General features: G+C 38.9%; 2 protein-coding genes and 1 long non-coding RNA gene across 4 annotated transcripts; 2 read left to right on the top strand and 1 right to left on the bottom strand.

The window, feature by feature from the left end:
• Positions 1 to 10,689: 10,689 nt before the first annotated feature.
• Positions 10,690 to 11,642, bottom strand: LOC147930399 (uncharacterized). Its single transcript, XR_015575510.1, has 3 exons — positions 11,502 to 11,642; positions 10,817 to 10,924; positions 10,690 to 10,719 (listed from the first exon to the last, which is right to left on the bottom strand). It is a non-coding gene; the product is annotated as an uncharacterized LOC147930399 (long non-coding RNA).
• A 4,682-nt stretch (positions 11,643 to 16,324) lies between these two features.
• Positions 16,325 to 17,198, top strand: LOC104731364 (uncharacterized). Its single transcript, XM_010450711.3, has one exon. The coding sequence runs from the start codon at positions 16,606 to 16,608 to the stop codon at positions 17,074 to 17,076; it is 471 nt and encodes a 156-aa protein (XP_010449013.1). The 5' UTR covers positions 16,325 to 16,605; the 3' UTR covers positions 17,077 to 17,198.
• Positions 17,199 to 19,814: 2,616 nt separating this feature from the next.
• Positions 19,815 to 22,142, top strand: LOC104731363 (CRIB domain-containing protein RIC11-like). Of its 2 annotated transcripts, XM_087479510.1 has the most exons (6): positions 20,169 to 20,310; positions 20,434 to 20,513; positions 20,676 to 20,828; positions 21,171 to 21,268; positions 21,466 to 21,568; positions 21,664 to 22,142. In XM_087479510.1, exons 3-6 carry the CDS (start codon positions 20,771 to 20,773, stop codon positions 21,888 to 21,890), a joined length of 486 nt encoding a protein of 161 aa, XP_087335636.1. In that variant the 5' UTR covers positions 20,169 to 20,310; positions 20,434 to 20,513; positions 20,676 to 20,770; the 3' UTR covers positions 21,891 to 22,142. The 2 variants fall into 2 exon arrangements, with proteins under 2 accessions (XP_010449011.1, XP_087335636.1); XM_010450709.2 differs by lacking the exon at positions 20,434 to 20,513 and having other exon boundaries at positions 19,815 to 20,310.
• Positions 22,143 to 24,347: the final 2,205 nt, after the last annotated feature.

Here is a 24,347-nt window from a genome sequence, read left to right as displayed (position 1 = left end):
AACGTGGAAAACAACACCTCCAGAAGCTTCCCCTTCGATTCCAGCAACAGCTAACCCTCCTACAGCCTCAGATCTCTCCAAAATCACCAAGAACAAGCCCAGAAATCTCAGAAAACGTTTTCCTCTCTTTTCTCTCTTTCTTTTCACTCAACGGCTACAAATGAAACTTTCTGAAACCCTTCTTTCGTCCCAGACACTTAACACACGATTAGGGTTTTTAAATCAAACCAAACCGAACCAATTCGACAATTAAATCAAACCCGACCAAACCGGAAAAACATGGTGTCGATCGATGCCACCAAGGGTGTCGATCGACACCCACACCAAAAATACACAAATTGGTTCGCGGGCGTTACAATTCTCCCCCACCAATATGGATTCGTCCCCGAATCCCGCAATACTGTCCATCTGCCAAGGACCTCCGTGCCACCGTCTGCACGGCCCGCACGTCCCCAGACCGGACTAAACACCGTCAGCCAAGGTTTCCCGTGCCACTGTCGCAACAGCCCGCACCCCTCCGACTGACCCTCGAGGTCTCCCTCTAGCCAATATACTCGCATCATAAACACTATTTGCTCACAACTCAGTGCTTCCCCCGTCCGTGGTCGCAACCATCGAATCATGCCGGCTCGCTATCAGGCCAACTGCCTTAAGCTACGGCATCCAGGAAGTCACTCACACAAACACACACTCCCCCCGCTCTCAGGTCGCAACCTTCGAGTCATACCGGCTCACTGCCAGGCCACAGCCTACAGCTACGGTATCCAGGGAGTCTCACGCGCCCACTCCCCCCGCTCTCGGGTCGCAACCCTCGAGACATACCGGCTCACTGCCGAGCCGCGGCTCACAGCTACGGTATCCAGGGAGCCTCACATATCCCGCTCTTGGGTCGTCACCCTCAAGCGCGCTCTCGGATCGTCATCCGAAGCAACATACCACTCCCACTCTCTGGCCACAAAGTCCATCGAGCTATCGGTATCACGTGAGTTAGGCTCGCACGGCCTTGAGCAAAAACAAACACTGATGCCAACGAGTATCTCCCGGCTAGATCTACCTCACTTTTTCCACAAAACATTCCCATTTTAGAAACTTCCTATTTATGGAAACCTTCCTTTCGTGGAAACTTTCTATTTATGGAAACTTTCCAAAAATAGAAACCCGAGCTATTTCTCTTTTTCCCATGACAACAACAGTCAAACATAAAGAAAAATACTCATCTTATTAATCTCAAAATGTCATAATCGTTACAATCTCAACGAAATTACATCAGAAAAACCAAAAGTACAACAACCGGAGCCAACAACCCGCATCCCGAGCACCACCTCATCTTGATACTTAGTCGCACAACCAACCACCCCTAAGCGACCAAATATCAAGAGAGATGGGCTGGAATACTCCGTATCCGCTCCAGCCACGGACTACAGCTCGGACCCGGTTAGACAAGCTCAAGCGGTCTGCTTCTCAAACCACTTCTTAAACCTTGCCTTCATCCTCGCCTCGGGCTCCCAAGTCTGCTCCTCTACTCCGTCACAGTCCCACAGGACTCTCATCAAAGGAATCTTCTTCTTCCGAAGTTCCTTGACTCTCCTCTCGAGCACCCTCACTGGTCTCGCCTCTAAAGTCATGTTAGGCTGAAGATCCTCAGGAATCTTAGCCAACAACTGATCACCCTTGTGAAGACACTTCCTCAGCATCGACACATGAAATACCTTGTGGAACGCACGCATAACCTCAGGCAACTCCAGCCTATATGCCACTGGTCCCACCCGCTCAATCACTCTGAACGGACCCATGTACCTCGGACTCAACTTAGTCTCTGTCAAAGACCTGTTCGGACCCCGCAACATGGCCATCTTGAGGTACACTCTATCACCAACCTGAAACTCAAGATCCTTTCTCCTCTTATCAGCATAGCTCTTCTGCCGATCCTGAGCCTCCTTCATGTTCAGCCTCAAAACCCGAATCTTCTCCGAGGTCTCCTGAACAAAATCCGCACCAAATATGCTCCTCTCCCCCACCTGAGTCCAACATAAAGGTGTACGACACGGCCTCCCATACAGGGCCTCATAAGGAGCCATCCCAATACTAGCCTGGTAGCTGTTGTTATAAGCAAACTCCACCAAGCTCAAGTGATCTGCCCAATGACCACCCCAATCCAGCACACACATCCTCAATAAATCCTCCAAAATCTGGATCGTCCTCTCTGACTGACCGTCCGTCTGAGGATGATAGGCTGTACTCATATGCACCTTCGTGCCCAACTCTGCCTGAAACGCCCTCCAGAACACCGAAGTGAACTTGGAATCTCTATCAGACACAATACTAACAGGCACACCATGCAATCTGACTATCTCCCTCACATACTTCTTGGCCAAAACCGCTGCTCCATCAGTTTTCTTGATGGCCAGAAAATGTGCAGACTTAGTCAAACGGTCCACAATGACCCAAATAGCATCAAACGTCCTCGACACAGGTAAACCTACCACGAAGTCCATCGTGATCAAATCCCACTTCCACTCTGGAATGGGTAAACTCTGTAACAAACCACCAGGAACCTGATGCTCCGCCTTCACCAGCTGGCAAGTATCACACTTCGCCACCCAGTCAGCTACGTCCTTCTTCATCCCGACCCAGTGATAATACCGCTTGAGATCACGGTACATCTTGGTCGCCCCTGGATGAATAGAGAACTTGCTCGAATGAGCCTCTCTCAGTATCTCCTGCCTCAAATCCTCACCCTTGGGCACACAGATCCGACCATGCACAAGGATAGTACCATTAGCAGAAACCTGATACTCTGCACCCGCAGCCTTAGAGGCATTCACCAGCCCCTCATCACTCTCCTGAGCTAACCTCACTCTGCTCAACAAATCTGCTCTATCAACTGCCTCCAAACCCAAAGGTTCTTGTGAGATAGCACACAAACTCAATGCACTAATCTCACCTACCAACACCTCCATATCCTGCTCCTGAGCCAAAGCCACCCGCTTCCGACTCAAGGCATCTGCAACCAGATTAGCTTTACCAGGATGGTAAGCTATGTCCAAATCATAATCTGCTACTAACTCCATCCAACGCCTCTGCCTCAAATTCAGCTCAGGCTGAGTAAAAAATATACTTCAGACTCTTGTGATATGTAAATACCTGTACCTTCCCACCATACAGATAGGATCTCCAAATCTTAAGAGCAAAGATCACTGCTGCCATCTCCAAATCATGAGTAGGGTAATTAGCTTCATGCTTCCGCAACTGCCGCGAAGCATAAGCTATAACCTTCCCCTGCTGCATAAGTACACAACCCAACCCCACTCTAGAAGCATCTGTATACACAACATAAGGCTCGTCCTGCTCAGGCAATGCTAACACCGGCGTGGTAGTCAACATCTGCTTGAGACTTGCAAAACTTGCCTCACACTCTGGTGACCACACAAACGGGACATCCTTCCCTGTAAGCTTAGTCATCGGCTGAGCCATACTCGCAAAACCCCGAACAAACCTTCTGTAGTAACCTGCTAACCCCAGGAAACTCCGAATCTCAGTGGCACTCTGCGGCCTCGGCCACTCCCTGATGGACTGAATCTTCTCTGGATCCACTGAAACTCCCTCAGCTGAAACAATATGACCCAAGAACCCCATCTCACGCTGCCAGAAACTGCACTTACTCAGCTTAGCAAACAACTTATGCTCCCGCAGCTTCTCCAACACTGCTCTCAGATGTACTGCATGCTCCTCAGGACTCTTAGAATATACCAGGATGTCGTCGATGAAAATGATGACTGACACGTCCAGAAACTCCTGGAACACGCTGTTCATCAATCTCATAAACGCAGCTGGCGCGTTTGTCAACCCAAACGGCATCACCACAAACTCATAGTGCCCATATCTCGTCCTGAAGGCTGTCTTCCTCACATCTGCCTCATGAATAGGGATCTGATGATAACCTGAAGCCAAGTCGATCTTGGAGAACCAAGTAGCACCCCTCAACTGATCCAACAACTCATCAATCCTCGGGAGAGGGTACTTGTTCTTCACAGTAACTCGGTTCAAACCCCGGTAGTCAATACACAACCAAAAACTCCCATCCTTCTTCTTAACAAACAACACCGGAGCTCCCCACGGTGAACAACTAGGACGGATAAAACCCTTGCCCAACAAATCCTCCAGCTGCTTCTTCAGCTCTGCCATCTCTGCTGGAGCCATCCTGTAAGGAGCCTTGGATAACGGCATCGTCCCCGGTTCCAGCTCAATGGTAAAAGGATCCGACCGAGATGGTGGTAATCCCTGCAATGACTGGAACACATCCTCAAAGTCCTCCACAACCGGAATACCGCTAACCGTAGACTTCCCCACTGACTCTGGCATAGATATAGTAACCAGATAAGCCTCACGGCCCTTCTCGATCATCTTCCCTGCCTGAACGGCTGAGATCACGAGACTCCCCGAAGTCGGTCTAATACCCTGAAAAACCAACTTCCCTCCTGGACGCTCAAACTCCACTCTACCTCGATAGCAATCCAAATGCACCTTATAACGATGCAACCAATCCATACCAAGAATGACGTCATACAACTCCACTGGACTGATAAGCAAATCCGCTGGCCACGACTCTCCTGCGATCTGAATATCAACTCCTCCAGCTCGTCCAATAACCCTCAGAAACTTGCCTCCAGCAACTCTGACAACTCCTGAACGCTCTCCAGAATCCCCTCTGATCCCCGCACTCACGGCACACTCCGGAGTAATGAAGCTATGAGAAGCTCCAGAATCAAACCCGCCCACCCACAAGGTCCCTACACAAATCTCATGTGTTGAGAACCTAACACTTGACCACAAGCAAAAACAAATATAATCTGAACTATTGAATTGACTAAGTTCGAATCTCAGAAGTTATACCTGTGATCGCTCCTGCACTAGTGCCACCGGGCTCCTGGGTCGAGTACACCTGAGTCGTCGGCTCAATCCAACCCACCGGCTGCACACCGTGCTGCACACCCTGCTGCACCCCTGGCTGAGCTCCAGCCTGCAACACTGCTACTGCCCTCTGCTGCAACTTGGGACAACGAGGCTTGATATGCCCCGTCTCTCTGCAGTAGTAACACACTCGAGTATCGGTCCGCGGCTCCGTCACCGCCCGCTGCTCTGTCACTGCCCGCTGCTCACCTCTCTGTGGACAGCTAGTCACCTTGTGGTCCCTATTACCACACCCAAAGCATCTCGCACCCCCGTGCCTCGACCTCTGCATAGCATCAAACTTCCGCTTCTACCCTTGCGTAGGCTTGCCGCCCTTGCTAGGAACAGAAGACGGCTGAGACTGCTGAGACTGCTGTGGCTGCACTGAAGAACCGACCACAACCACCTGTGACCTCAAGTCATCCTCTATCCCAGCTGCAACCTCAACCAACTCCGCTCTCGTAGCATAACTCCTCACTCTACACCGAGTCCTCAAATCATCCCGCAGAGCCAACAAAAACCTCCGCACCTGAGCCGCCTCTGGCTCCCATGCCCTGCCTGCATACCCTACAAGCCGATTGAACTCTGCATCCAGCTCCCGCACTGTATGGTTCCCCTGAGTCAGACCCAAGAACCGTGCCTCCATACGATCAAGAGCCTCCTGAGGAAAATACTTGGAGTTAAACTCCCCCACAAAATCTCCCCAAGACATACCCCTCTGCACCCTCCGTGCTGTCACCGACCTCCACCACACACGAGCATCTCCTGACAAGTAAAACACTGCCAGATCCACCCTGTACCGGTCGGGACACCTAAGCGAAAGGAAAATATCCTCCATCCGCTCTCTCCACTCATCCGCTACACTCGGATCGGTACTTCCTGAGAAATACCCTGCTCCCACATGCCGCAGCTGCTCCATCATCCGAACATACTGAGCATCCACTACCTCGGCCCCCGGCTGCACACCTGCCTGCAAACCCGCTGCAGGCTGCACCGCTGGACCCTGCCCACCACCCACGGGCGGCACTACCGGATCCTGCCCACCAACCACTGGCGGCACAACTGCTGGAAGTCGCTGCAAAGCCTGAGCTACCTGAGCTAGCAAGTCCATCAAGACATCCTCCCTGCCTGGAGCACCTCCCGCTGCAACCCCCACACCCGGGGCAACACCGTGACCGACACCGGGCCCATCCGCCCTGCCGTCACCCAAACCAGCCTGGTCTCCAGACACACTAGGATGAACCTGTGACTCCGCCACCTCCTCACTGGCCATGCTCTGGGTCACACTCACACTGGCCTCAGGAACCTGACCTCGTCCCCGACCCCGACCACGACCACGCCCACGACCACGACCAACAGCATCCTCACCCCTAACCATCTGTATCATCCAAGAACAGAAGGCTAAGCAAACAATAATTCTAATACACAAGAAACACAACTCACCGTGGAATCACAATCAGGCTCGAAGAGGATGTTCTAGGACTTCATGCCACACACAATTGCCAATCACACGATCAATTATAGCATGTAATCCTAAACATCAACAGCAAAAGCACAATGAACCCTAGACCTAGAACCGTAAGGGCTCTGATACCAAATTGAAACAACCCTTCCCGTTTTTTTTTTTTTTTTAATACCTTAATTTACTAGTGGTCCCATACCCACTAACATCCTAACATCAATCAATAACCGCGGATAATCAAATAAAACAAATTCCATTAAACCAAAAGAATTCCAACATTCAAATCCAATAAAGAGATAACCAACAACTAACATCCTACAATGTTCCTTTGACTTAATCTAGCAACCTAACAACAGCTAGACCACAATCAATCAAGTCTCTAGAACATCCTCCTCCTCATAGCCCTTGATTCCACGATCACACTTTTCCTTTACCTGCACACCACAAACAACAATTGAGATGCGTAAGTATTATCATAAATACTTAGTGAGGCCATCCTCCCATCTACTGGGTTATACACACAAGCAGATGAGACCCTCAAGTTCAAGCAAAACAAACAACACACAACAATACATCAAACCAGAAAAACAAGTCTCGGATAAGACTAGTGTCGACCGATGCCAAACGGTGTCGATCGATGCTACAACAAGGTGTCGACCGATGCCAAACAGTGTCGACCGATGCCCATCAAATTGGTGTCGACCGATGCTCCTGAGTGTCGATCGATGCCTCCTCTGCAGACACGATCTGCGCGAATCCCAGCGACGAACTCCGACTCCAATCAACCCAAAATCGGCTCCAATCAAGTCTAACCATCTCGGAATTCACTAGAAATCACACAAACAACGAACCCAAGCAACAAAACAACACAAACAGCAAGAAAAACACTCAAACAAGAGAGATCTCATGCTTAGATCAACCATGGTCAAGCACTCACCTCAAGAACAAGAAGTTTGGATTGAGAAATGTGGAAAACAACACCTCCAGAAGCTTCCCCTTCGATTCCAGCAACAGCTAACCCTCCTACAGCCTCATATCTCTCCAAAATCACCAAGAACAAGCCCAGAAATCTCAGAAAACGTTTTCCTCTCTTTTCTCTCTTTCTTTTCACTCAACGGCGACAAATGAAACTTTCTGAAACCCTTCTTTCGTCCCAGACACTTAACACACGATTAGGGTTTTTAAATCAAACCAAACCGAACCAATTCGGCAATTAAATCAAACCCGACCAAACCGGAAAAACATGGTGTCGATCGATGCCACCAAGGGTGTCGATCGACACCCACACCAAAAATACACAAATTGGTTCGCGGGCGTTACAGGATATTTCCGGAGTAGGCCCATACAAAATCCCAAAAGATCCAACTCATATACATCAAACCGAACTAAACCGTTGGAAAACAGAACCGATCGGGTTCACAAATCAAACTAAACCGTGGTCATTGAAACTCTAATCTGCAAACATAGAACATGTTGCAGCCGCCGTCCAAATATATGCAGATGCTCAACTAGAACAGGACCTCCGGTGAGCTTGGACAGTGTTAGCCGAACAGAGATGGTGATCCAAGATCCGTTGCCATCCCGCCACCGTAAAACCGTTTTGAGAAGGAGGAAGAGAACCGATCTTTTCTTTGTCGAGGAGGTTTCTTGCTCGGTCGTGAGAGAGAGAGAGAGAGAGAGGCAGTAGAGAGTAAATAAAAAGACCTTCGACGGTGGCTTAACTTCGCCGGATCGGAGACTACCTCCACTATCGAAACAGATCCCGTGAAACCTCCAGAATCTCCAGTTTCCAGGTCTAACTATCTTCTTCTCTCATTCCCCGCCGTGAATCTCCCTCTTTCAACCGCGTAGCTACACCTCCGGTAGAGCTCTTACCATCAGCGTCTCGCAGATTCTTCTCCTCTCCACTGCCCATTGATTTCGTCCAATAGCTTCGCCGGAAAAATGCAATGAGTCACGAATGAAGAACCATGAGTCAAAGGGTCCTCGTCGTCACCGTAATTGACAGAGAACCCATCGTCGATGCACGAGATTGTGATCAGAAGAGAAAGAGTTTGAGAGAGAAATCGCCGTGAGTGAGATTCACGCGCGCGATTCTCTCTAAATGGGTTAATGTATTTCAAACAAGTCTTTTTGTCTTTCGTGAATATTAATTCAATTAATAAAAAAGTAGAATAATGATTTTATAAAAATGGAAGAATATCTCACATTTTTATCAACATTTATCAAATTCATTAAAAAGCTTTCTTAACATAGAGAAATTCCAGTACTTTTTTTTTTAAAGGTTTCTTAATATACAAAGTTCCATTGTATTCTTATAAGTTTTAAAAATTTATTCTGATAATAGATGCAACAAAGTTAGCCGGCACAGTGAAGTGACTTTAGTGCAGTGGCAGGAGGTAAGTCCATTTGTAGAAGGCACCATCACACCCGGGATCGAGTCCTGGCTCCTACGAATATAGGAATTTGGCTAATGGGCCGGCCAGTTGTGGCCCAATGGTTGACAAAAAAAAAAAAAAGTTAGCCGGCACATTATTTCCAAGAGTGAGAAAGAGTCTAGCCAATTAGAGACGAATATGGAATCTTCTTGTCCGTTCCAAAACTGATTTATAAGCAATTTTCTACAAGTATAATGGTAACTAGATTATGATCCGCCGTATTCCGTGGGATAAGTTTTTTTTTGTTTTTTTAATGTATTATTTTAATACTAATTTTGCTAATATATATTTTTATTAATTTTAGTTATCTTATTATATAAAGTATGGTTTCAAAAGTTACCAATTCATAAGATCGCGACATGTGTCAAAATCTTATTATGTTGTAGATTATTAAAATAATAATTTTAAAAATTATATTAAATTATACAATTTTGTAATTTTCAAGAAAAAGGAATCGTCTACGTTATATTGAAATAATTAACCTATACAAAACAATCCTACGTTATATTGAATTCCTTGGCCTAATCTTAAAAGAAAAAGAATTTAAATATAAATATATGTATTCTCTCAGATCTTTGTCATATATATAGAGAGGAATACGTCATTCCGATGTATCAAACTGAATTAGAATTTTCAAACATTAGCACTACAAATGGAAACCAAAACTGTGAAAATAACAAAAAGTCAGCCAAGAAAAGGAATAGAACCATTATGAATAATGATCAGATTGTTATGATGGAGAAGGCACTTACCGATGAAACTCATATGCGACTGAAACTAGCTACACTTCAGGCATGGGTCGACAAACTAAATCAATACGTAAGTATAAAACTCATATTCAGCTTCACATACATATTTTTCATAATTGACTAATATTATTTAACAAAATATAGAGACTCCAGCTTACAACTATGCAACTAAGAAAATGGTAACAACTTTTAATTTTTAAATTTTATACTTTTTGTCGAGAAATTTTCATCTAACAAAAACATATATTTCAGGATTTATTACAAACAATCAAAAGAAGTTAAAACTAGCAAACATTTGAACCATCAAATTTAACCACATATATCTTGCAAGCGAATCTAACAGATATCTTATGCTTATTATATTATATGTGTTTTTTTAGTTAGATTTTGATATGTATAAACGAAAAAACAATTTATTAAGCATGTTTATTATTGCAAGAAATAGTGAATAACAAATCTAAAAAAATAACATAAGTTATGTCAAAAGAATCATTATTTTTGAAACATGATAGGAAAAGCTAATTAAGAAAATAACATTATATCTACATAAAATTTACATATTTATATCAAAAGCTTTAATCTTTGATTTTTTTCTGATATAATTTTGCAAATCTATTTTGGGTCTTTTATTTGTGCGGGTTCTTCAATGGAAGCTATCAGATGCAGTGAAATGGAATCAAAATATATAAAGCCCGCTAAATTAATCGAGGATGGAGATTCTGATGGAGGTTCCAAAAGTAATTCTACAGTTAGTAGCGTTATAAGTTTCAAAGATTAGTCGGTGGTTGATGTATTTGGTAGCGATTGTAATTTGGGAAGTTGGAACGATAAACCATTTTAAAATTGGTTTCAAACCTGATTTATGTAGTTTTCCTGGTTGGAACACGGACACATTGCACACACACACACCTGTTTCAGCCGGAAACAAGTTCATCACTGGTGAGACCTAATAAGTATAGATCAATCCTTTCTCTTTTCAGCAAACAATCAGATAGTAATTCGAGTTAGAGAGAGGGCTTACCATCAATGGCAAAACGGGAAAGCCTAGAAGGTCCCATTCTCTTAAACAAGGGATCCTTCACATGTAAAAGCGATATTGATTGCTGAATCAAATTATCACCTAACACAGTAAGTGACAGTCAGTAAAGTATACATACAACAACGATTTCAAGATTAAAAAATGTAACAAAGCTGTTCCGAACTAGAGATTCACATACCCAAGTAAGGGAAAAACTGGTATCCAATATACGTAGCTGTCGCAGCAAAGAAAATTTTGAGACACCAGCCTATTTTCCTCCCAGCTTCTTCCTCCAATGTAAGGTCATCTACAAACAAAATGGAGAAGCAAAGCCAAGAACATCAACAACGCACAAAAATCTAAAGATCTTTTCCTTCATTGTTGAGTCCAATTCCAAACTCTCTTCTACTATTATGGATCTTTCCCTCATCATTACATCTAAGAGTAAACTACGAGTTCATCATCAAGACAATGGAGTAAAATATGACAAGCAAAGTTAAGGACATCAAAACACTCAAATCTAAAGACCCTTTACTTCTCTGTTGAGTACAGTTCACACTCTTCAGGAACCTCCTATACTCTTATGATCTAGTCTTTATCATTGTATCTAAAGGATTAAACTACAAATGCATCAAACAAAGCAACCACTTTTGGACTTCAATTACAACTACTGAACCCAAAATAAAGCTCTCATCAAATGCATCAAACAAAGCAACCAGTCTTTCATCTCATCACTAGTGTGAAGTGAGAATAGACTTCAATTACAACTCCTGAGCCAAATCGGTGACGACGACCCATTAAACCATTGATGACGAGAAAGGCACAGAAACGCTTAGAATTGGTAAAAGAGAGGAACTTTAAACGAACAATTTTGGGGAAATTACATTAGCTAAGCTAGGTGAGCAGAAAGAATCCGCATGACTTGTCAATGCTCGAAACCCTTCTTCGTCTTCTTCTGATTGCGTCTGTATCGTTGTTGCTCTCACTTATCTCATGCTCAAGGCTCAAGCCTAACGATCGGAGCATTAACGTCTGTATCGTTGTTGGCTTGTTGCTCTCACTTATCTCATCACAGAGCAACGGTTACGGTTCTGAGTTTAGTGGGCCAATTTTTGTGTTTTTCTTTTATTTTTAGAAGAGAAATTGTTTGAGGAGCAACCTATTAAAAACACCAGTGAACATGTTCAATAAGTTAATTCGTCACACGGAAAAATCATCGATGGTGAAGGAAAATCATCAATAAGTTAATTCGTCACACGTTTAGAAATTCTTCAGATTCATACGAAAATGATGAAGGAAAACTCTTTCCTCCCAGGGCTAATTTTTCCTTTTCCAATACCAAAAGAAAAATCATAATCATTATCCAGTAAAGACATGTAATTTTCGAATGAATTTTTGTACTACTAATTAACATCCTAATTTATCATGGAAAACCTCCTAATTTTAATAATAATCTAGTACGTAAAACTGAATCTAAAACCTAGATACAATAAAAAATCAATCCCCCGTCCACGATCAAACGACAACATAACAACATTACCAAAAGAAAAATCATAATCATTTTTCAATAAAGACATTAAATTTTCCAATGCATTTTTTTTACTACTAAATAATTAGATTATTAGATTTTGTTTCTTTAAACAATCTTATAATAAAATTTGTTTCTTTAAACAAACTCATTATTTTCTCTATTTTACAAACATGTATATGCTTATAGACCTAAAGGATTTGTGGATTGTGGTGATCGCGCAAAAACAAAATTTTACCACATTGGCAAAGTCTCTGCAGAGTCTATGAATGACCTTCATGAGAGTAAAAAATGTGTACACATTACCAAGGTCCATAGCTTTTTAAAGCTTTCTAGCTAGTTTCTTTTATATTTTTGTGTTAGTTCACATATCTACTAGAATTAACATTGTCTGTTAACTGAGAATAGGTCCTTGAAGATGCATACAAATCACCATTGAGCATAGTTATCCTTGACGATATTGAAAGGTCAATCACACTATTAGGTTTCAAGCTCTTATTTTCGCATACTTTTTGATTTTTATTCTTGCTCAAACATTTTCTTCCAGGGATACGTAGATATTATTTATTGCGTATAATGGTTGCAAAATTTTAGTTCACTTCGGTAAAAAAATGATATCAAATCTCAATAATTTTTTTTTTTTTTGTTGATACTTGATAGGGAAGCAAACTTCTTGTACTTGGTACAACCAGTGAAGTAGCATATTCTTAAAATTTGCAAACCTTCTGTTTCATTGATAGAGAAATGTGGGGGTACAAATGTGCTTTACACACAAACTCAGCTGAAGAATAAGGTAACCGAGAATATAGAATAAACCGGAAATTGGTTAATTACATTTGGTAACCTTCGTGTAAAGTTGCTTTATATATTGAATATGTATAATAGTTAATGACAGTAAATTGTTAGATATATTAATGAAAACGTAAATGATTAGTACTACCTCCACATTTTGAAAAAATACTTTACATGCAAACGTCATTGTTAGAATTCTATACGTACCATGCGCAATGCTATATAAGCATTGATGAAAATGCATGAATTATATATATTGTTGGTGTTTCCCTCAAATATAACTGAAAATAAATAATTTAACAACGACATTATCTGAGCTTCTTCCACTTAATTACAAAGTATAGGTAAAATATATTATACAAGTTTACTAATATTACTTTAGTGTTCACATAACATCTTACTAATTTTTAGATAGAAAAAAAAAAGTAATTGACAAACATGAGCAATAAACAAAGTAAACTATATGCATAACACAAAAAAAAATAGTAAAATATAAGCATAACATAAGCAAAACATAAACAAATTATAAGGGGTGATCTCAAGGCCATTTGAAATTAAAGGTTGATAATTTCTTCCACGATTACCTTTGCATAGGAAAGAGATTGAAAGTGACCTTCAAGGAGATGAATCAGATATAAACACTTTTGCTGTACAAGTAGGTTTGCGAGAGCAGCAGGGAGCTAAAATCATTTCACCCCTTGCTAAAGGAACAGCTATGGTAAAGACATCACTCAAAATCAGAGATCAGCGATAACACATAAAATTCTATGTAGCGTGCAAGTTAAGTCTCACATGAATCAAATATTAATTTTGGCAAAAGAAACTAAAACATAAAAACATAACTACATATCTAAATAAATCAATCTTTTTGGTTTTAGTTAAATTATAAAGTTAATCATTCAATACGATCTAAAGCAATCTCGGCTATGCCATCTGAAGACTCCTGCAAATGTGAGTCTTATCCTCACTGTCTTCGATACGATTTCATTACACACAAACAACAATACGAGAGTCCCTAAAATCAGATGCTAAATTTATGTAACTTCACCAAGGTAATCAAAGAAGTGAATGATGTTGAGTTTCTCCTTCCTGGTGTGGATAGTCTCTTTAGACCTCCCATCTCTTCAGGATGCCATTTCGATAAGAAAGTACAGCTGCTTGATTGGAATCTACATAAGATGTGAGCAAATGTTTAAAAGAAATAGTCATATACTTATATTACGAGCCTTTTGTTTGTCAGTGCTAATAAATAGTAATGTAAATAATGAAGGACACAATGAGATCGATCAAGCTGTTGTTTCAACTTTAGTTGAATTTTAAAACATATGTATAAATAACACCTTTTATTTTATTTTTATTTTTTATTAGGGCCCTTATTGTTATTCTAATTGTGCTTTGTATTATATATAAATTAGGTGTTGTTTGGAAAACTCAGAAATTGGTCCACGATTTTCTCAAACATTGTTGATCTTTCTCAATCAGCTTTCCCCGCATGTTTGTTTTGCTTTCTCTCATTTTTTCTCTTACTTTTGTTTATTTTTTTTCTTTTCATTTCGGTAAAAAAATGATCATAATTAACTAGACTTCTAATATGAAAGATATGGCGGCTAAAAGTTTACGGGTATGGAAACTTGGTTCGCATATATATAGGAATGATTATGCATTTAAAAAACATTCAAAATTGGTTTGAAGTACCCGACCAATTTTGAACTAATTAGAGCAAAACATACCCGAATAAAACCCGTTTAAGCTAGCTACAATCTTTTATTTCTAAAGATTAAGCATTGATTGACCCGCGGCTATAGTACAAACTTGAACTTTGGAATAAGAACTCCAACAGGGTCATCGATACCAGATACGAGAGTCACTTCCCTTCTTCAATCCCTATAAATATCTTCAAATTTCTCGAGAGTCCTCATTTAAATATAATTTTGTAACGTATAAACTAAACTTAATAGGTAGTAAAGGTAGAAAAACGTCCTTTTGTGTATGTTTGTGTTTATCGACTAACAAAATAGTTCTGTTTAATTGGACAGAATTAATTAAAAAAAAAAAACATGAATATCGTTTAAAATGTTAAAAACTTTTTTGATGAAGAAAATGTCCAAAACCAAGTGTTTATATTAGGGAAAAATGTCATTAAAATCATGAACTTTCAAATTTTGGCCATTTAAAACATGAACTTTGTTGTAGACCATTTAAAACATCAACTTTCGTTGACTAGTTTTTTTAAACATGAAGTTTCATTGACCAGGCCAAAATAGACATGACGTTAAATCCGATAGTTGACCTACTAACAGATGTTACTATGCCGTTAATCACTCCGTTACTGACAAAACGACATCGTTTTAATTGAAGTTTTAGTTTGAAATAATGTCATTTAAACCGTGAACTTTTAAATATAAGCCATTTAAATCATGAACTTGTAAATGTATGTCATTTAAACCATGAACTTTTAATTTATGTCATTTAAACCATGAACTTTCAAATTTATGTTATGTAAACCATAATACATAAAAATGGTGATCAATCTTTCAAACTCTAGTGCAGTATCCTAAAACAAGATGATCAATCCTTCAGACTCTAGTGTAGTGTCCTAATAAATGAAAAAGACTCAAGAAAAAAACAAAAAGACACAAAATACATGACAAAGATCGAAAAAGAATGATGAACTGATGTTCTTCTCTCTCTTTCTCAGAATCGCATCATGAGGCAGAGTCGAAGAAAGAAGAGATAAACTAAACTAGGGTTAAACAGGTTAGCCGATTAAGCTTATATACTTCTACAGTTTCTAATAAACCAATCGATTCGATTACCGAGTCAAACCAAAATCCGGTTATTCAAATCAATTGCACCGAACGATTAAGCTTTCTCTCTTCGATTTGCTCCGATAACCAAAATTTTTAGGTTGTCTGGTTTTTACCGAATGCCCAGGGCGAGTTCATGGTTTAAATGACATAAATTAAAAGTTCATGGTTTAAATGACATACATTTACAAGTTCATGATTTAAATGGCCTATATTTAAAAGTTCATGGTTTAATTGACATTATTTCAAACTAAAACTTCAATTAAAACAATGTCGTTTTGTCAGTAACGGAGTGATTAACGGCATAGTAACATTTGTTAGTAGGTCAACTATCGGATTTAACGTCATGTCTATTTTGGCCTGGTCAATGAAACTTCATGTTTAAAAAAACTAGTCAACGAAAATTGATGTTTTAAATGGCTTACAACAAAGTTCATGTTTTAAATGGCCAAAATTTGAAATTTCATGATTTTAATGATATTTTTCCCGTTTATATTATGGAAAAATACATATTAACAAAGCGTAAACCTTTCCTTCAAACACAAAGCTATTTCTTCTTCATTAAGAGTTGGTGACTGGTATCTTCTTCGACAATTTTCCCACTAAAGTTGTTTTCTTTTTATCATCACTTTTGTTAACCTATCAACAACATATCGGTGATACTCCGTGATAACAAAATCGGAAAAAAAACACACACACAAACTACCAACGACTATGGTTTATGGACCACAACAACAACCTCGTGTCCAAACGGTGTCGTTCGGATTTAATCACATCACATAAAGCCAACTCTCACTAACTTAACAAGAAGTCAAGAACCAAAAATCAAGAAAATTCTCTCTCTCTCTCTCTCTCTCTTACATGGCTCTTCTCTCAAACCGCGTTAGATCTTCCTCCTCATCGATCTTCACCTTCGCATTAACACTCCTCTTTATCTTCGCCGGAAACTCACTCGCCGGAGAACTACGGCCTTCAGATCATGGCCTACAGTATCAATCCAGCTCACCACCGACAGAATCCAACTCGCCGCCGGACAAAATGAACTCCTTCTTCGGAGATTCACATTCTTCTTCTTCTTCTTCTCCTCCTCCTTCTCACTCTCAGCTCCTCCCTAAAGCTACGGCGGCGGAAGGCGGAGACGATGATTCTTGGTGGAGAGACGGAGCCGGGAACAGACGTGATCACGTGATGAGGCACGTGTTTCTTGCGGCGAGTATCATCTGTGGTGTCTCCGGCGTTGCGCTTCTTGTGGTTTTCACTTTGGTTTACTTCTTTAGGTATCGGAAACATAATAATAGTTCGGACTTACCTAGTTACGATTCTACAAAGTAACCAAAATTCAATTTTTGATTTTCATTTGATTATTATTCTTCTTAGATTAAAAATTTTAATATGAGATATTATTACTTTGTGTAAATTGATTGTTTCTTGAGTAATATATATATTTTGTAGCACTTTGCTTTATTTCTACGACTTTTTTTAGTTGTGCTAGAGAGGGTTAATTATAAAGAGCACTCTTACACCCACATATTATTATTCTCTACTAGCTTGTTGTTGGCAAAAAAGACAAGAAAGTAAAGGCGACGAATTATTATATTTTGTGGTTATCAGGACTTGTGAGGCTTCGATCGACTTGTGTCAGTTTGTCGATTAAAAAAAGACGAAGAAGGTTTAAGTAATACTATTAATTGTTTGTTGATGTGCTCATTTAAATAACTTTAACTTTACGGAAATGGAAGCTTCGTGCCAAAAAGCAAATAACATTATAATTGGTCTTGTATACGTAATCGGTAATCGTTTGGTGATTTCGTCGTTAAACTGATGCGATCATTAGTAAATCCTTAAGATGTACACTTTATATGGCGATTGTTTTAACGCATGTAAAACAAACAATCACACTAGCTAGCTAGCCTATATATTTTTTTTTTTTTTTTTTTTTTAAAACTTTTCTATTAATATTAGTAATGATAATGGGCCTACCACTAATGGGCTCGGCCTTGGAACTAATTACAAAGGTCCAGCAGTTACAAAAAGGAGAAAACGGCGGTCGATGCCTTCGCCGGAAAAACGATCGGATCCTGCTGAATGACCTGAAACAGAAGCTTGAACAGGAACGCCGGTGGTTGCAGGATCCACGGCTTTGCGGCGGATACACCAAATCGAAACCCTTGACATCCGCAACCAAACTCTGTCTCAGGTTCTTCTCTGGTGTACTGCTTGACCCGCTACAGATCCTCCAACAAGTTCAAACCACCAATGACAGGCTCCGCGAAGACAGGTACCGTGCCTAGAAACCCGCTCACTCAGATCTAACACGCCTCTTCCAGCTCCGGCAACCACCGCAACCTCCAGGTAGGTTTGCTTCAATCCGGTCTGGTGGACACAAAGTCATGGCGATTTACAGAGGATGATGGCTCAATCCATCTTCCATAAACCGGATCCCATGATAGCCCCTAAGGATGTCAAACATCTAGGTTAACCACCGCAACAATGCAACAATACCCTCCTGCCCTCCTCCGACTTCCGCCGCAACCGCAGCTTCTGGCGGATGGGTGTACCAAGGGAAAAGCTCCACCGCGACCAAACGCGGCTTGATCTAGAAGCTTCCCGACCATCCAAACCGAAGCCACAGTTGCATCAGAGGAAGACAAACCACGCCTCTGTTGCCGGAGATGCAAACCACCCACCACTGCCTTCCCCTTGTAGATCCAAGACCCACAATGAAGAACCGCCCAAACTTACCTGTCAAAGAAGCCAACCCCAACTGAGAAGTAACGCCTCGACTGGACGGAGAGAAGTCAAGATCCAGTGAGAGAAACACCAGATCTGACCACCGGAGTTCACCGAAGAGAAGCCGCGGCTCTCACTTCTCACCAAAGCCAACAAACCCTTCGGCGAGTCCCAACACACAAAGTCTTCCACCCAGATCTGCCAAATCCAGCCACGAACAAACGCTGCCGTCCTCAAGCAAGTCCGTCGAGCCTTCACTAGCAGACACCTCCCAAAGAAGACTCCGCTTCACGCGCCTAGACATCGCCGGAAACCACCAACAAGAGAACCATATCAGAGACGAAGGACCACCTCATACGTTTGATTTAAGTGGTGAGCCTTAACCGTATGATACTATTTGATTCGGTGGGAGCATTAAATTAATTAGATGCGCCAGTTTTTATATTTTCTCCTATAAGTCCTAACAATGGGACCCAAATAACCGATCAGATGATTTTTCCAGTCAAATTACTTATCTTATTGTCTAGCCATTGTTCGTTGTTACAGATTCATGTCGTATCCCCTTGATTTGCATTTTGTAACTACTATCTAAATTACGATTATTATACATTAAAATCTTCGTCTCATGAATGTTATATTTATTTATTTATCTCAAAATGTGTTTTGACTCGCTATTTCTGAATAACCCATAGAGTACCGTTTCGCTAGAATTGTTATGTCGTGCTTTAGAATTGTCGGACATATCACCACTTTCATCTTACAAATACATAGAAAAACAAACAAAATCAGTAGCCTCTTGCATTTGTATATATTCACCTCTCAAGGTTACATATCGCTTCTATTGTTTATATAAATTGCTAATTGTTATTTTTATTTTTTTTTGTTACTACATACAGCTGCCTTTCTACAAGTATAAAATTGTATTACCCTCATAGTATATACAGCTAACAAAAATTTAGAATTGTCGAGGAATCGAAGAAAGGTAAAACGCAAAACGCGTGGGTTGAAAAAATCTGTCGAAGTTGCATTGTTTAGTTCAATATGCATGCATTAGACAGTTGTCTTTGTCTACCATTGATTATTATAGTGCGGCAAATCCTAGACTCTAAAAAATAATTCTTAGAATTTTAGCTACTAGCAGAAAGATATATACAATACACTACTATTTGGAACAATAAATAATTTATTAAACATCTCATGTTCACTATTAGTATCTCATTTGTTGGATGGAAACAATGATGATGTACACAATATATATATATATATATATATATATATATATATATATATATATATATATATATATATATATATTAGTTATGATGCTAGTCGATAGCATTGTAAAATAAAATAACAGAAATAACGATTTGGTAAAATTCTATAAAATTTAAAAATCTATAAGTTTTGTAATGTTTTTTATATATAGTACGTACAACTAAAGCAATATTTATCTTTTTCTGAAACATTCTTAAAATAAACTAAGAATTAGTTTCTTTATATTTGGAGAAATTATATATTAACATATATGATTGTATACTACAAGTAGTTTCATGGTTCCCCACTCTCTTCTCTCTTTCCCCGATCAAGCCATACTTCTTCTTCCTTCACTCGTCTTCACCATCATTATTCTCTAAATTTGGCCATATCTTGATATTCTCGTGTTGTTTGTATGCGAAATCATATGTTTGCTTAGTGAGAACTTTATACGCAAATGCTTTGTTAGTATTAATCGAGAGGCTTCTCCATCAAATGAAAGAAGAGCTTCCTCTCATATTTGTCCCACGAGGATCCTTAACATTAGTACCAACAAGCGAGCGTCTCTGTAATAATATCCAGGTACTGTTATCTTAATGAAAACTCCCTTTTACATATTCTCTATAAATAATCATTGTTAGATACAAATACACAAATATCATGGGATTACTACTAGTAACTTTGAGAGTTATACTTTTGTGGCAGAGGTTCCTAACTTAAATGTATGCTTATGATGAGATTGGGTCGTCATAGATTGTTGGAGCTTGAATGCTCATAAATGATATGTACTAATCTACTTCCATGGGATAAACCATCACATCCATATATCATCCTTCCCTCTTTGTTCCTTCTATACGTGTTTCCTAATTTTTCTTATATATATTCTTTAATTAATGATTTGTGGTTAATTAATCTTTTTTTTGTTTGTTACCTTACTTTTGTAATAGATAAGGAATAGTGCTTTGTGTTGAGCTTGTTACAATTATAAACTTTCATAAACAATTTGGAGTTGGCTTGTGATTCTCTCCATCAACATTCAACAATGGCAATGAAGATGAAGGGCATCTACAAAAGCTTCAAATCCATCTCTCAAATGTTTGGTATATTATTTTACCATACTTTAGTTGCATCTCATCTGATTAAACTCCATTATATTATGATCTATCAAACTTTTTCGCAAATTTATAGAAACATTGTATGTTTTACAGATTAAATTACAATATACAAATTATAATATAAAAGTGTAAATTTGGGTATATATACACCCACAAAAGAAAAAAGAAAAAAAAAAAAACCCAAATTTTCGGTCCATTATTAGGCCACTATGGTCCATGTTATTGATTTAAAAGAGCATTCAATTATCTTAAAGATGTCTTCTGTGATTAATATTGCATTAACAGCAATTAAATGATGGAGAGAAAACAATTAATTTTGGTCAACAGTTGTGAAAGAAAGAGATCTAGAAATTGGGTACCCAACAGAAGTAAAACATGTGGCCCATGTTGGTTGGGAGGGCTCCTCTGGCAGTGCTCCTGGTTGGGTAAGCTCTCTCTCCCCCTCTCTTTGATGTCTCAAAACATTCTTAAATGTACTTTATTTTACTCCTTATTTTACTTATCAAGCCTTCAACCATACTCTTAGGAGTATGTTATGAACTCTTAACGTTTATTTGAAATACTATATACCACCAAATGATGATGTTTATTTCAAAATTTAATTGTTTCCGGGGGAGTATAGATGAGTGACTTTAAGGCAGGAGCAGAGCTGTTATCTCCAAGAGCATCATCTTTTGGCCATGCACGACATTCAAATTCTTTCTTCACACCTTCTGCTTCCAGTGGTAATTTTAATCGTTGAATTTAAATTAATTGTGTACAAACAGTTTTAATTAGATTTAGATATTTAATGGAACTGTTTGCTTTGGCTAAATTATAGATTTTGATGAGGGCTCAAGCCAACAAACTATACCGGATAGGATAAGAGATGTACCTCCAATTCCAGTAGGTTTATCCAAGATTCACACTAAGAGCAAGAATAGAAGAAAGAAACCATCTTCGACATCATCACCAAGATCCAAACCATCTCCAAAATCTTCTAGATCAATGGGTTTATCTAAATCTTCGCATAAATCAATGATATCTCGGTTAAACTCTAATGCATAACTAGAGTGAACTAAAAGGTACAATGAAAAGAAGAAAAAAACAAAGCGTTTGCCAAATATTTTTGCGTAAGGAACTTTTCTTTTGTAGTTCTCGTGATTTTCTTTTTGTTCAAAGTGTCTGTTTTCGTAGTTCTCATATTAATTTGAACAACTATATGTACATTAATGTAGAAAGACGTAAACAGAAGAAAACAAAAAAAGGAGAGAAATATTTAAATTTTGTAGTCTATATCAATCTATTTAATTTTAACTATTTCTGTTATAATCTTGATTTGGACTTTGGATATACTTCATCAAGAACAATTGAGGCTGAGGCTGAGGCTGAGGCTGAGGCTTATAGCTTTGAGTCTTTGACGGCCCGTTACTCAAATATTTTTGAAAGTACAGAAAAGAGTGTGGGACAAAATTGTATATATATGATTAGTTAGTTGTTGACAAAAAGAAAATGCATATGATGAGTTTTGTCATCATTTTAGTACGTCACATAATATAATTCTGAGCTTAACAATCCTTGTATGAATGATTCGATGTTGTCATACGACTTTTCTAGAGTTTGGTTAGTTTTATAGAGCTTAACAATCCGTAGATGATTAGTTTTCTCATCTACAACTACTTCATGTACATTGTAAAAAGAAAGAAAATAAACATTTAGTTTACGCATAATACTAAATTTTTGACCAACAATTTACATGTTAGGTGGTTTTAGCAAATCGTGTTATTATAAAGTTTAACATAAAAGTAGAAATTGATTTCAATAATAATCAAACTAGAGGCACAAGTTGACTACATATTTAACAAATTGTAAAGTAAGTAAAACATTCTTATCCAGGGTATAATCTCTTGCAAGTAATCTTATATTAGCATGTAGCTTTCGGAATTAAAAGTAACCAATCTTAATATAAGCTTTTAGCTTTCATCACAACTAACCTTTATAGTTAAAAGAAAGTTGTGATTTCAAATATAAAGCTTAGTTTCTCATTTGACATATTAAACTTTGATTATGAAGTGTACCCATTTTTTATAAACCTTATCAAAGAAAAAAACAAGAACAAAACGATACATAGTTTAGAAAATGTGCTAATATTCAGAAACTGATACATGATACATTTGTCTGAAACTTCGTTTCAAATTACTGAAAATAATCATTCACTGGACCAAAAATAAATAAATATTTTTGTACTGTATAATAGAGTTTCTGAATTTGGATTTTGGAGTTTTAAAATTAAACGAAAACGAAAACAAATTTGAAGACATTAAATGAGTTAGTTGGTAGGCAGAAGTCACTCTTTCCCACTAGCTATTATTAGAAGGAAACGTCCCCACAACTCCAAGGCGTTTCAGCTCCTTTAATTTACCAAATTATCCTCCTCAATTCTATTAAAATCATCCCTCTATGGAAATGCACATCCTGTCGTTTCTTTCTAGACAAAGTGAATTACATGTCGGTTTCTTGCTTCTGAAAATGTATAAACGATACGTTGCCGTTCGAGACTCGTATTACAAAATTACAAGTGATGAATTAATCTATGTATACTATAGCTAGATTAGATAGGAACGTAATGGAACAACTACGCATTGGAAAATATTTATGTATATAATTTAACTAGACGTATAAATATTTTGATACATAATTTATGTTTATTGATCCCCACCTACGTCTACGTGAGTTTTTAACAATGATTATTAAGCTATACATAGGGTGTATCAGTTCTGAAACTGTTTAAAATACTTTAATCAACTTCTAATTAACAACTTCAAGCGGGGAATCACAAAGTGGTGCATAATAAACTCAATAATTAATTAGTTAACGGAATAAGTTAAGTACTTCGTCATCCATACTAAGTTATATATTAAATCCAAATCAAACTAAAAAAGATTTTAAAAAGGGTAAATTATATCTGAAATTCACGAGGAAGACGACAAATGCAAGGAAAACAGCTATTAATCTTAATAGATATTGAAATAATCATGATTGGATGATGAATCACTACATACTAGTATTTATCACATTAATAGTGGACATAAATTTGCATATATGTGTAATGTACCTCTCCACACATAAGATATGAGTTTTGTATTAAACCTTCTTTTATGGGTCAACAGCTAAACACAAGTCAAATAATTTAATCTAATTGTTGTTTCAAACATATAATTAAAGTAGGCCATTTTCATCAACTGTCGAAACTCAAATTCTATAACAAAACTTTTTCACCATTTTTTTCAAAAAAAATGATTAGTGTCAACCAAAAGAGCTACTGTCTTATCAGGAACTTGTGAACAAATTTTCAACCTTTCCCAAATAAGACGAGTGTCAACCAACTTTTTCCAACCAAGAGATATTTAGGTTGCTGCTACTGCTACACAACACACATACTTAATAGCCATTGCATATTTATGCATATGCAATGCAGGGTCGTGCGTCAGAAAAGAAACATATGACCCCCAACTTATTTAATAT

Source organism: Camelina sativa, chromosome 12, assembly GCF_030686135.1.
Source record: "Camelina sativa cultivar CO46 ecotype springtype chromosome 12, ASM3068613v1".
Taxonomy (NCBI): domain Eukaryota; kingdom Viridiplantae; phylum Streptophyta; class Magnoliopsida; order Brassicales; family Brassicaceae; genus Camelina; species Camelina sativa.
Note: the sequence above shows the minus strand (reverse complement) of the source record. Positions and strands in the feature narration are given on the sequence as shown.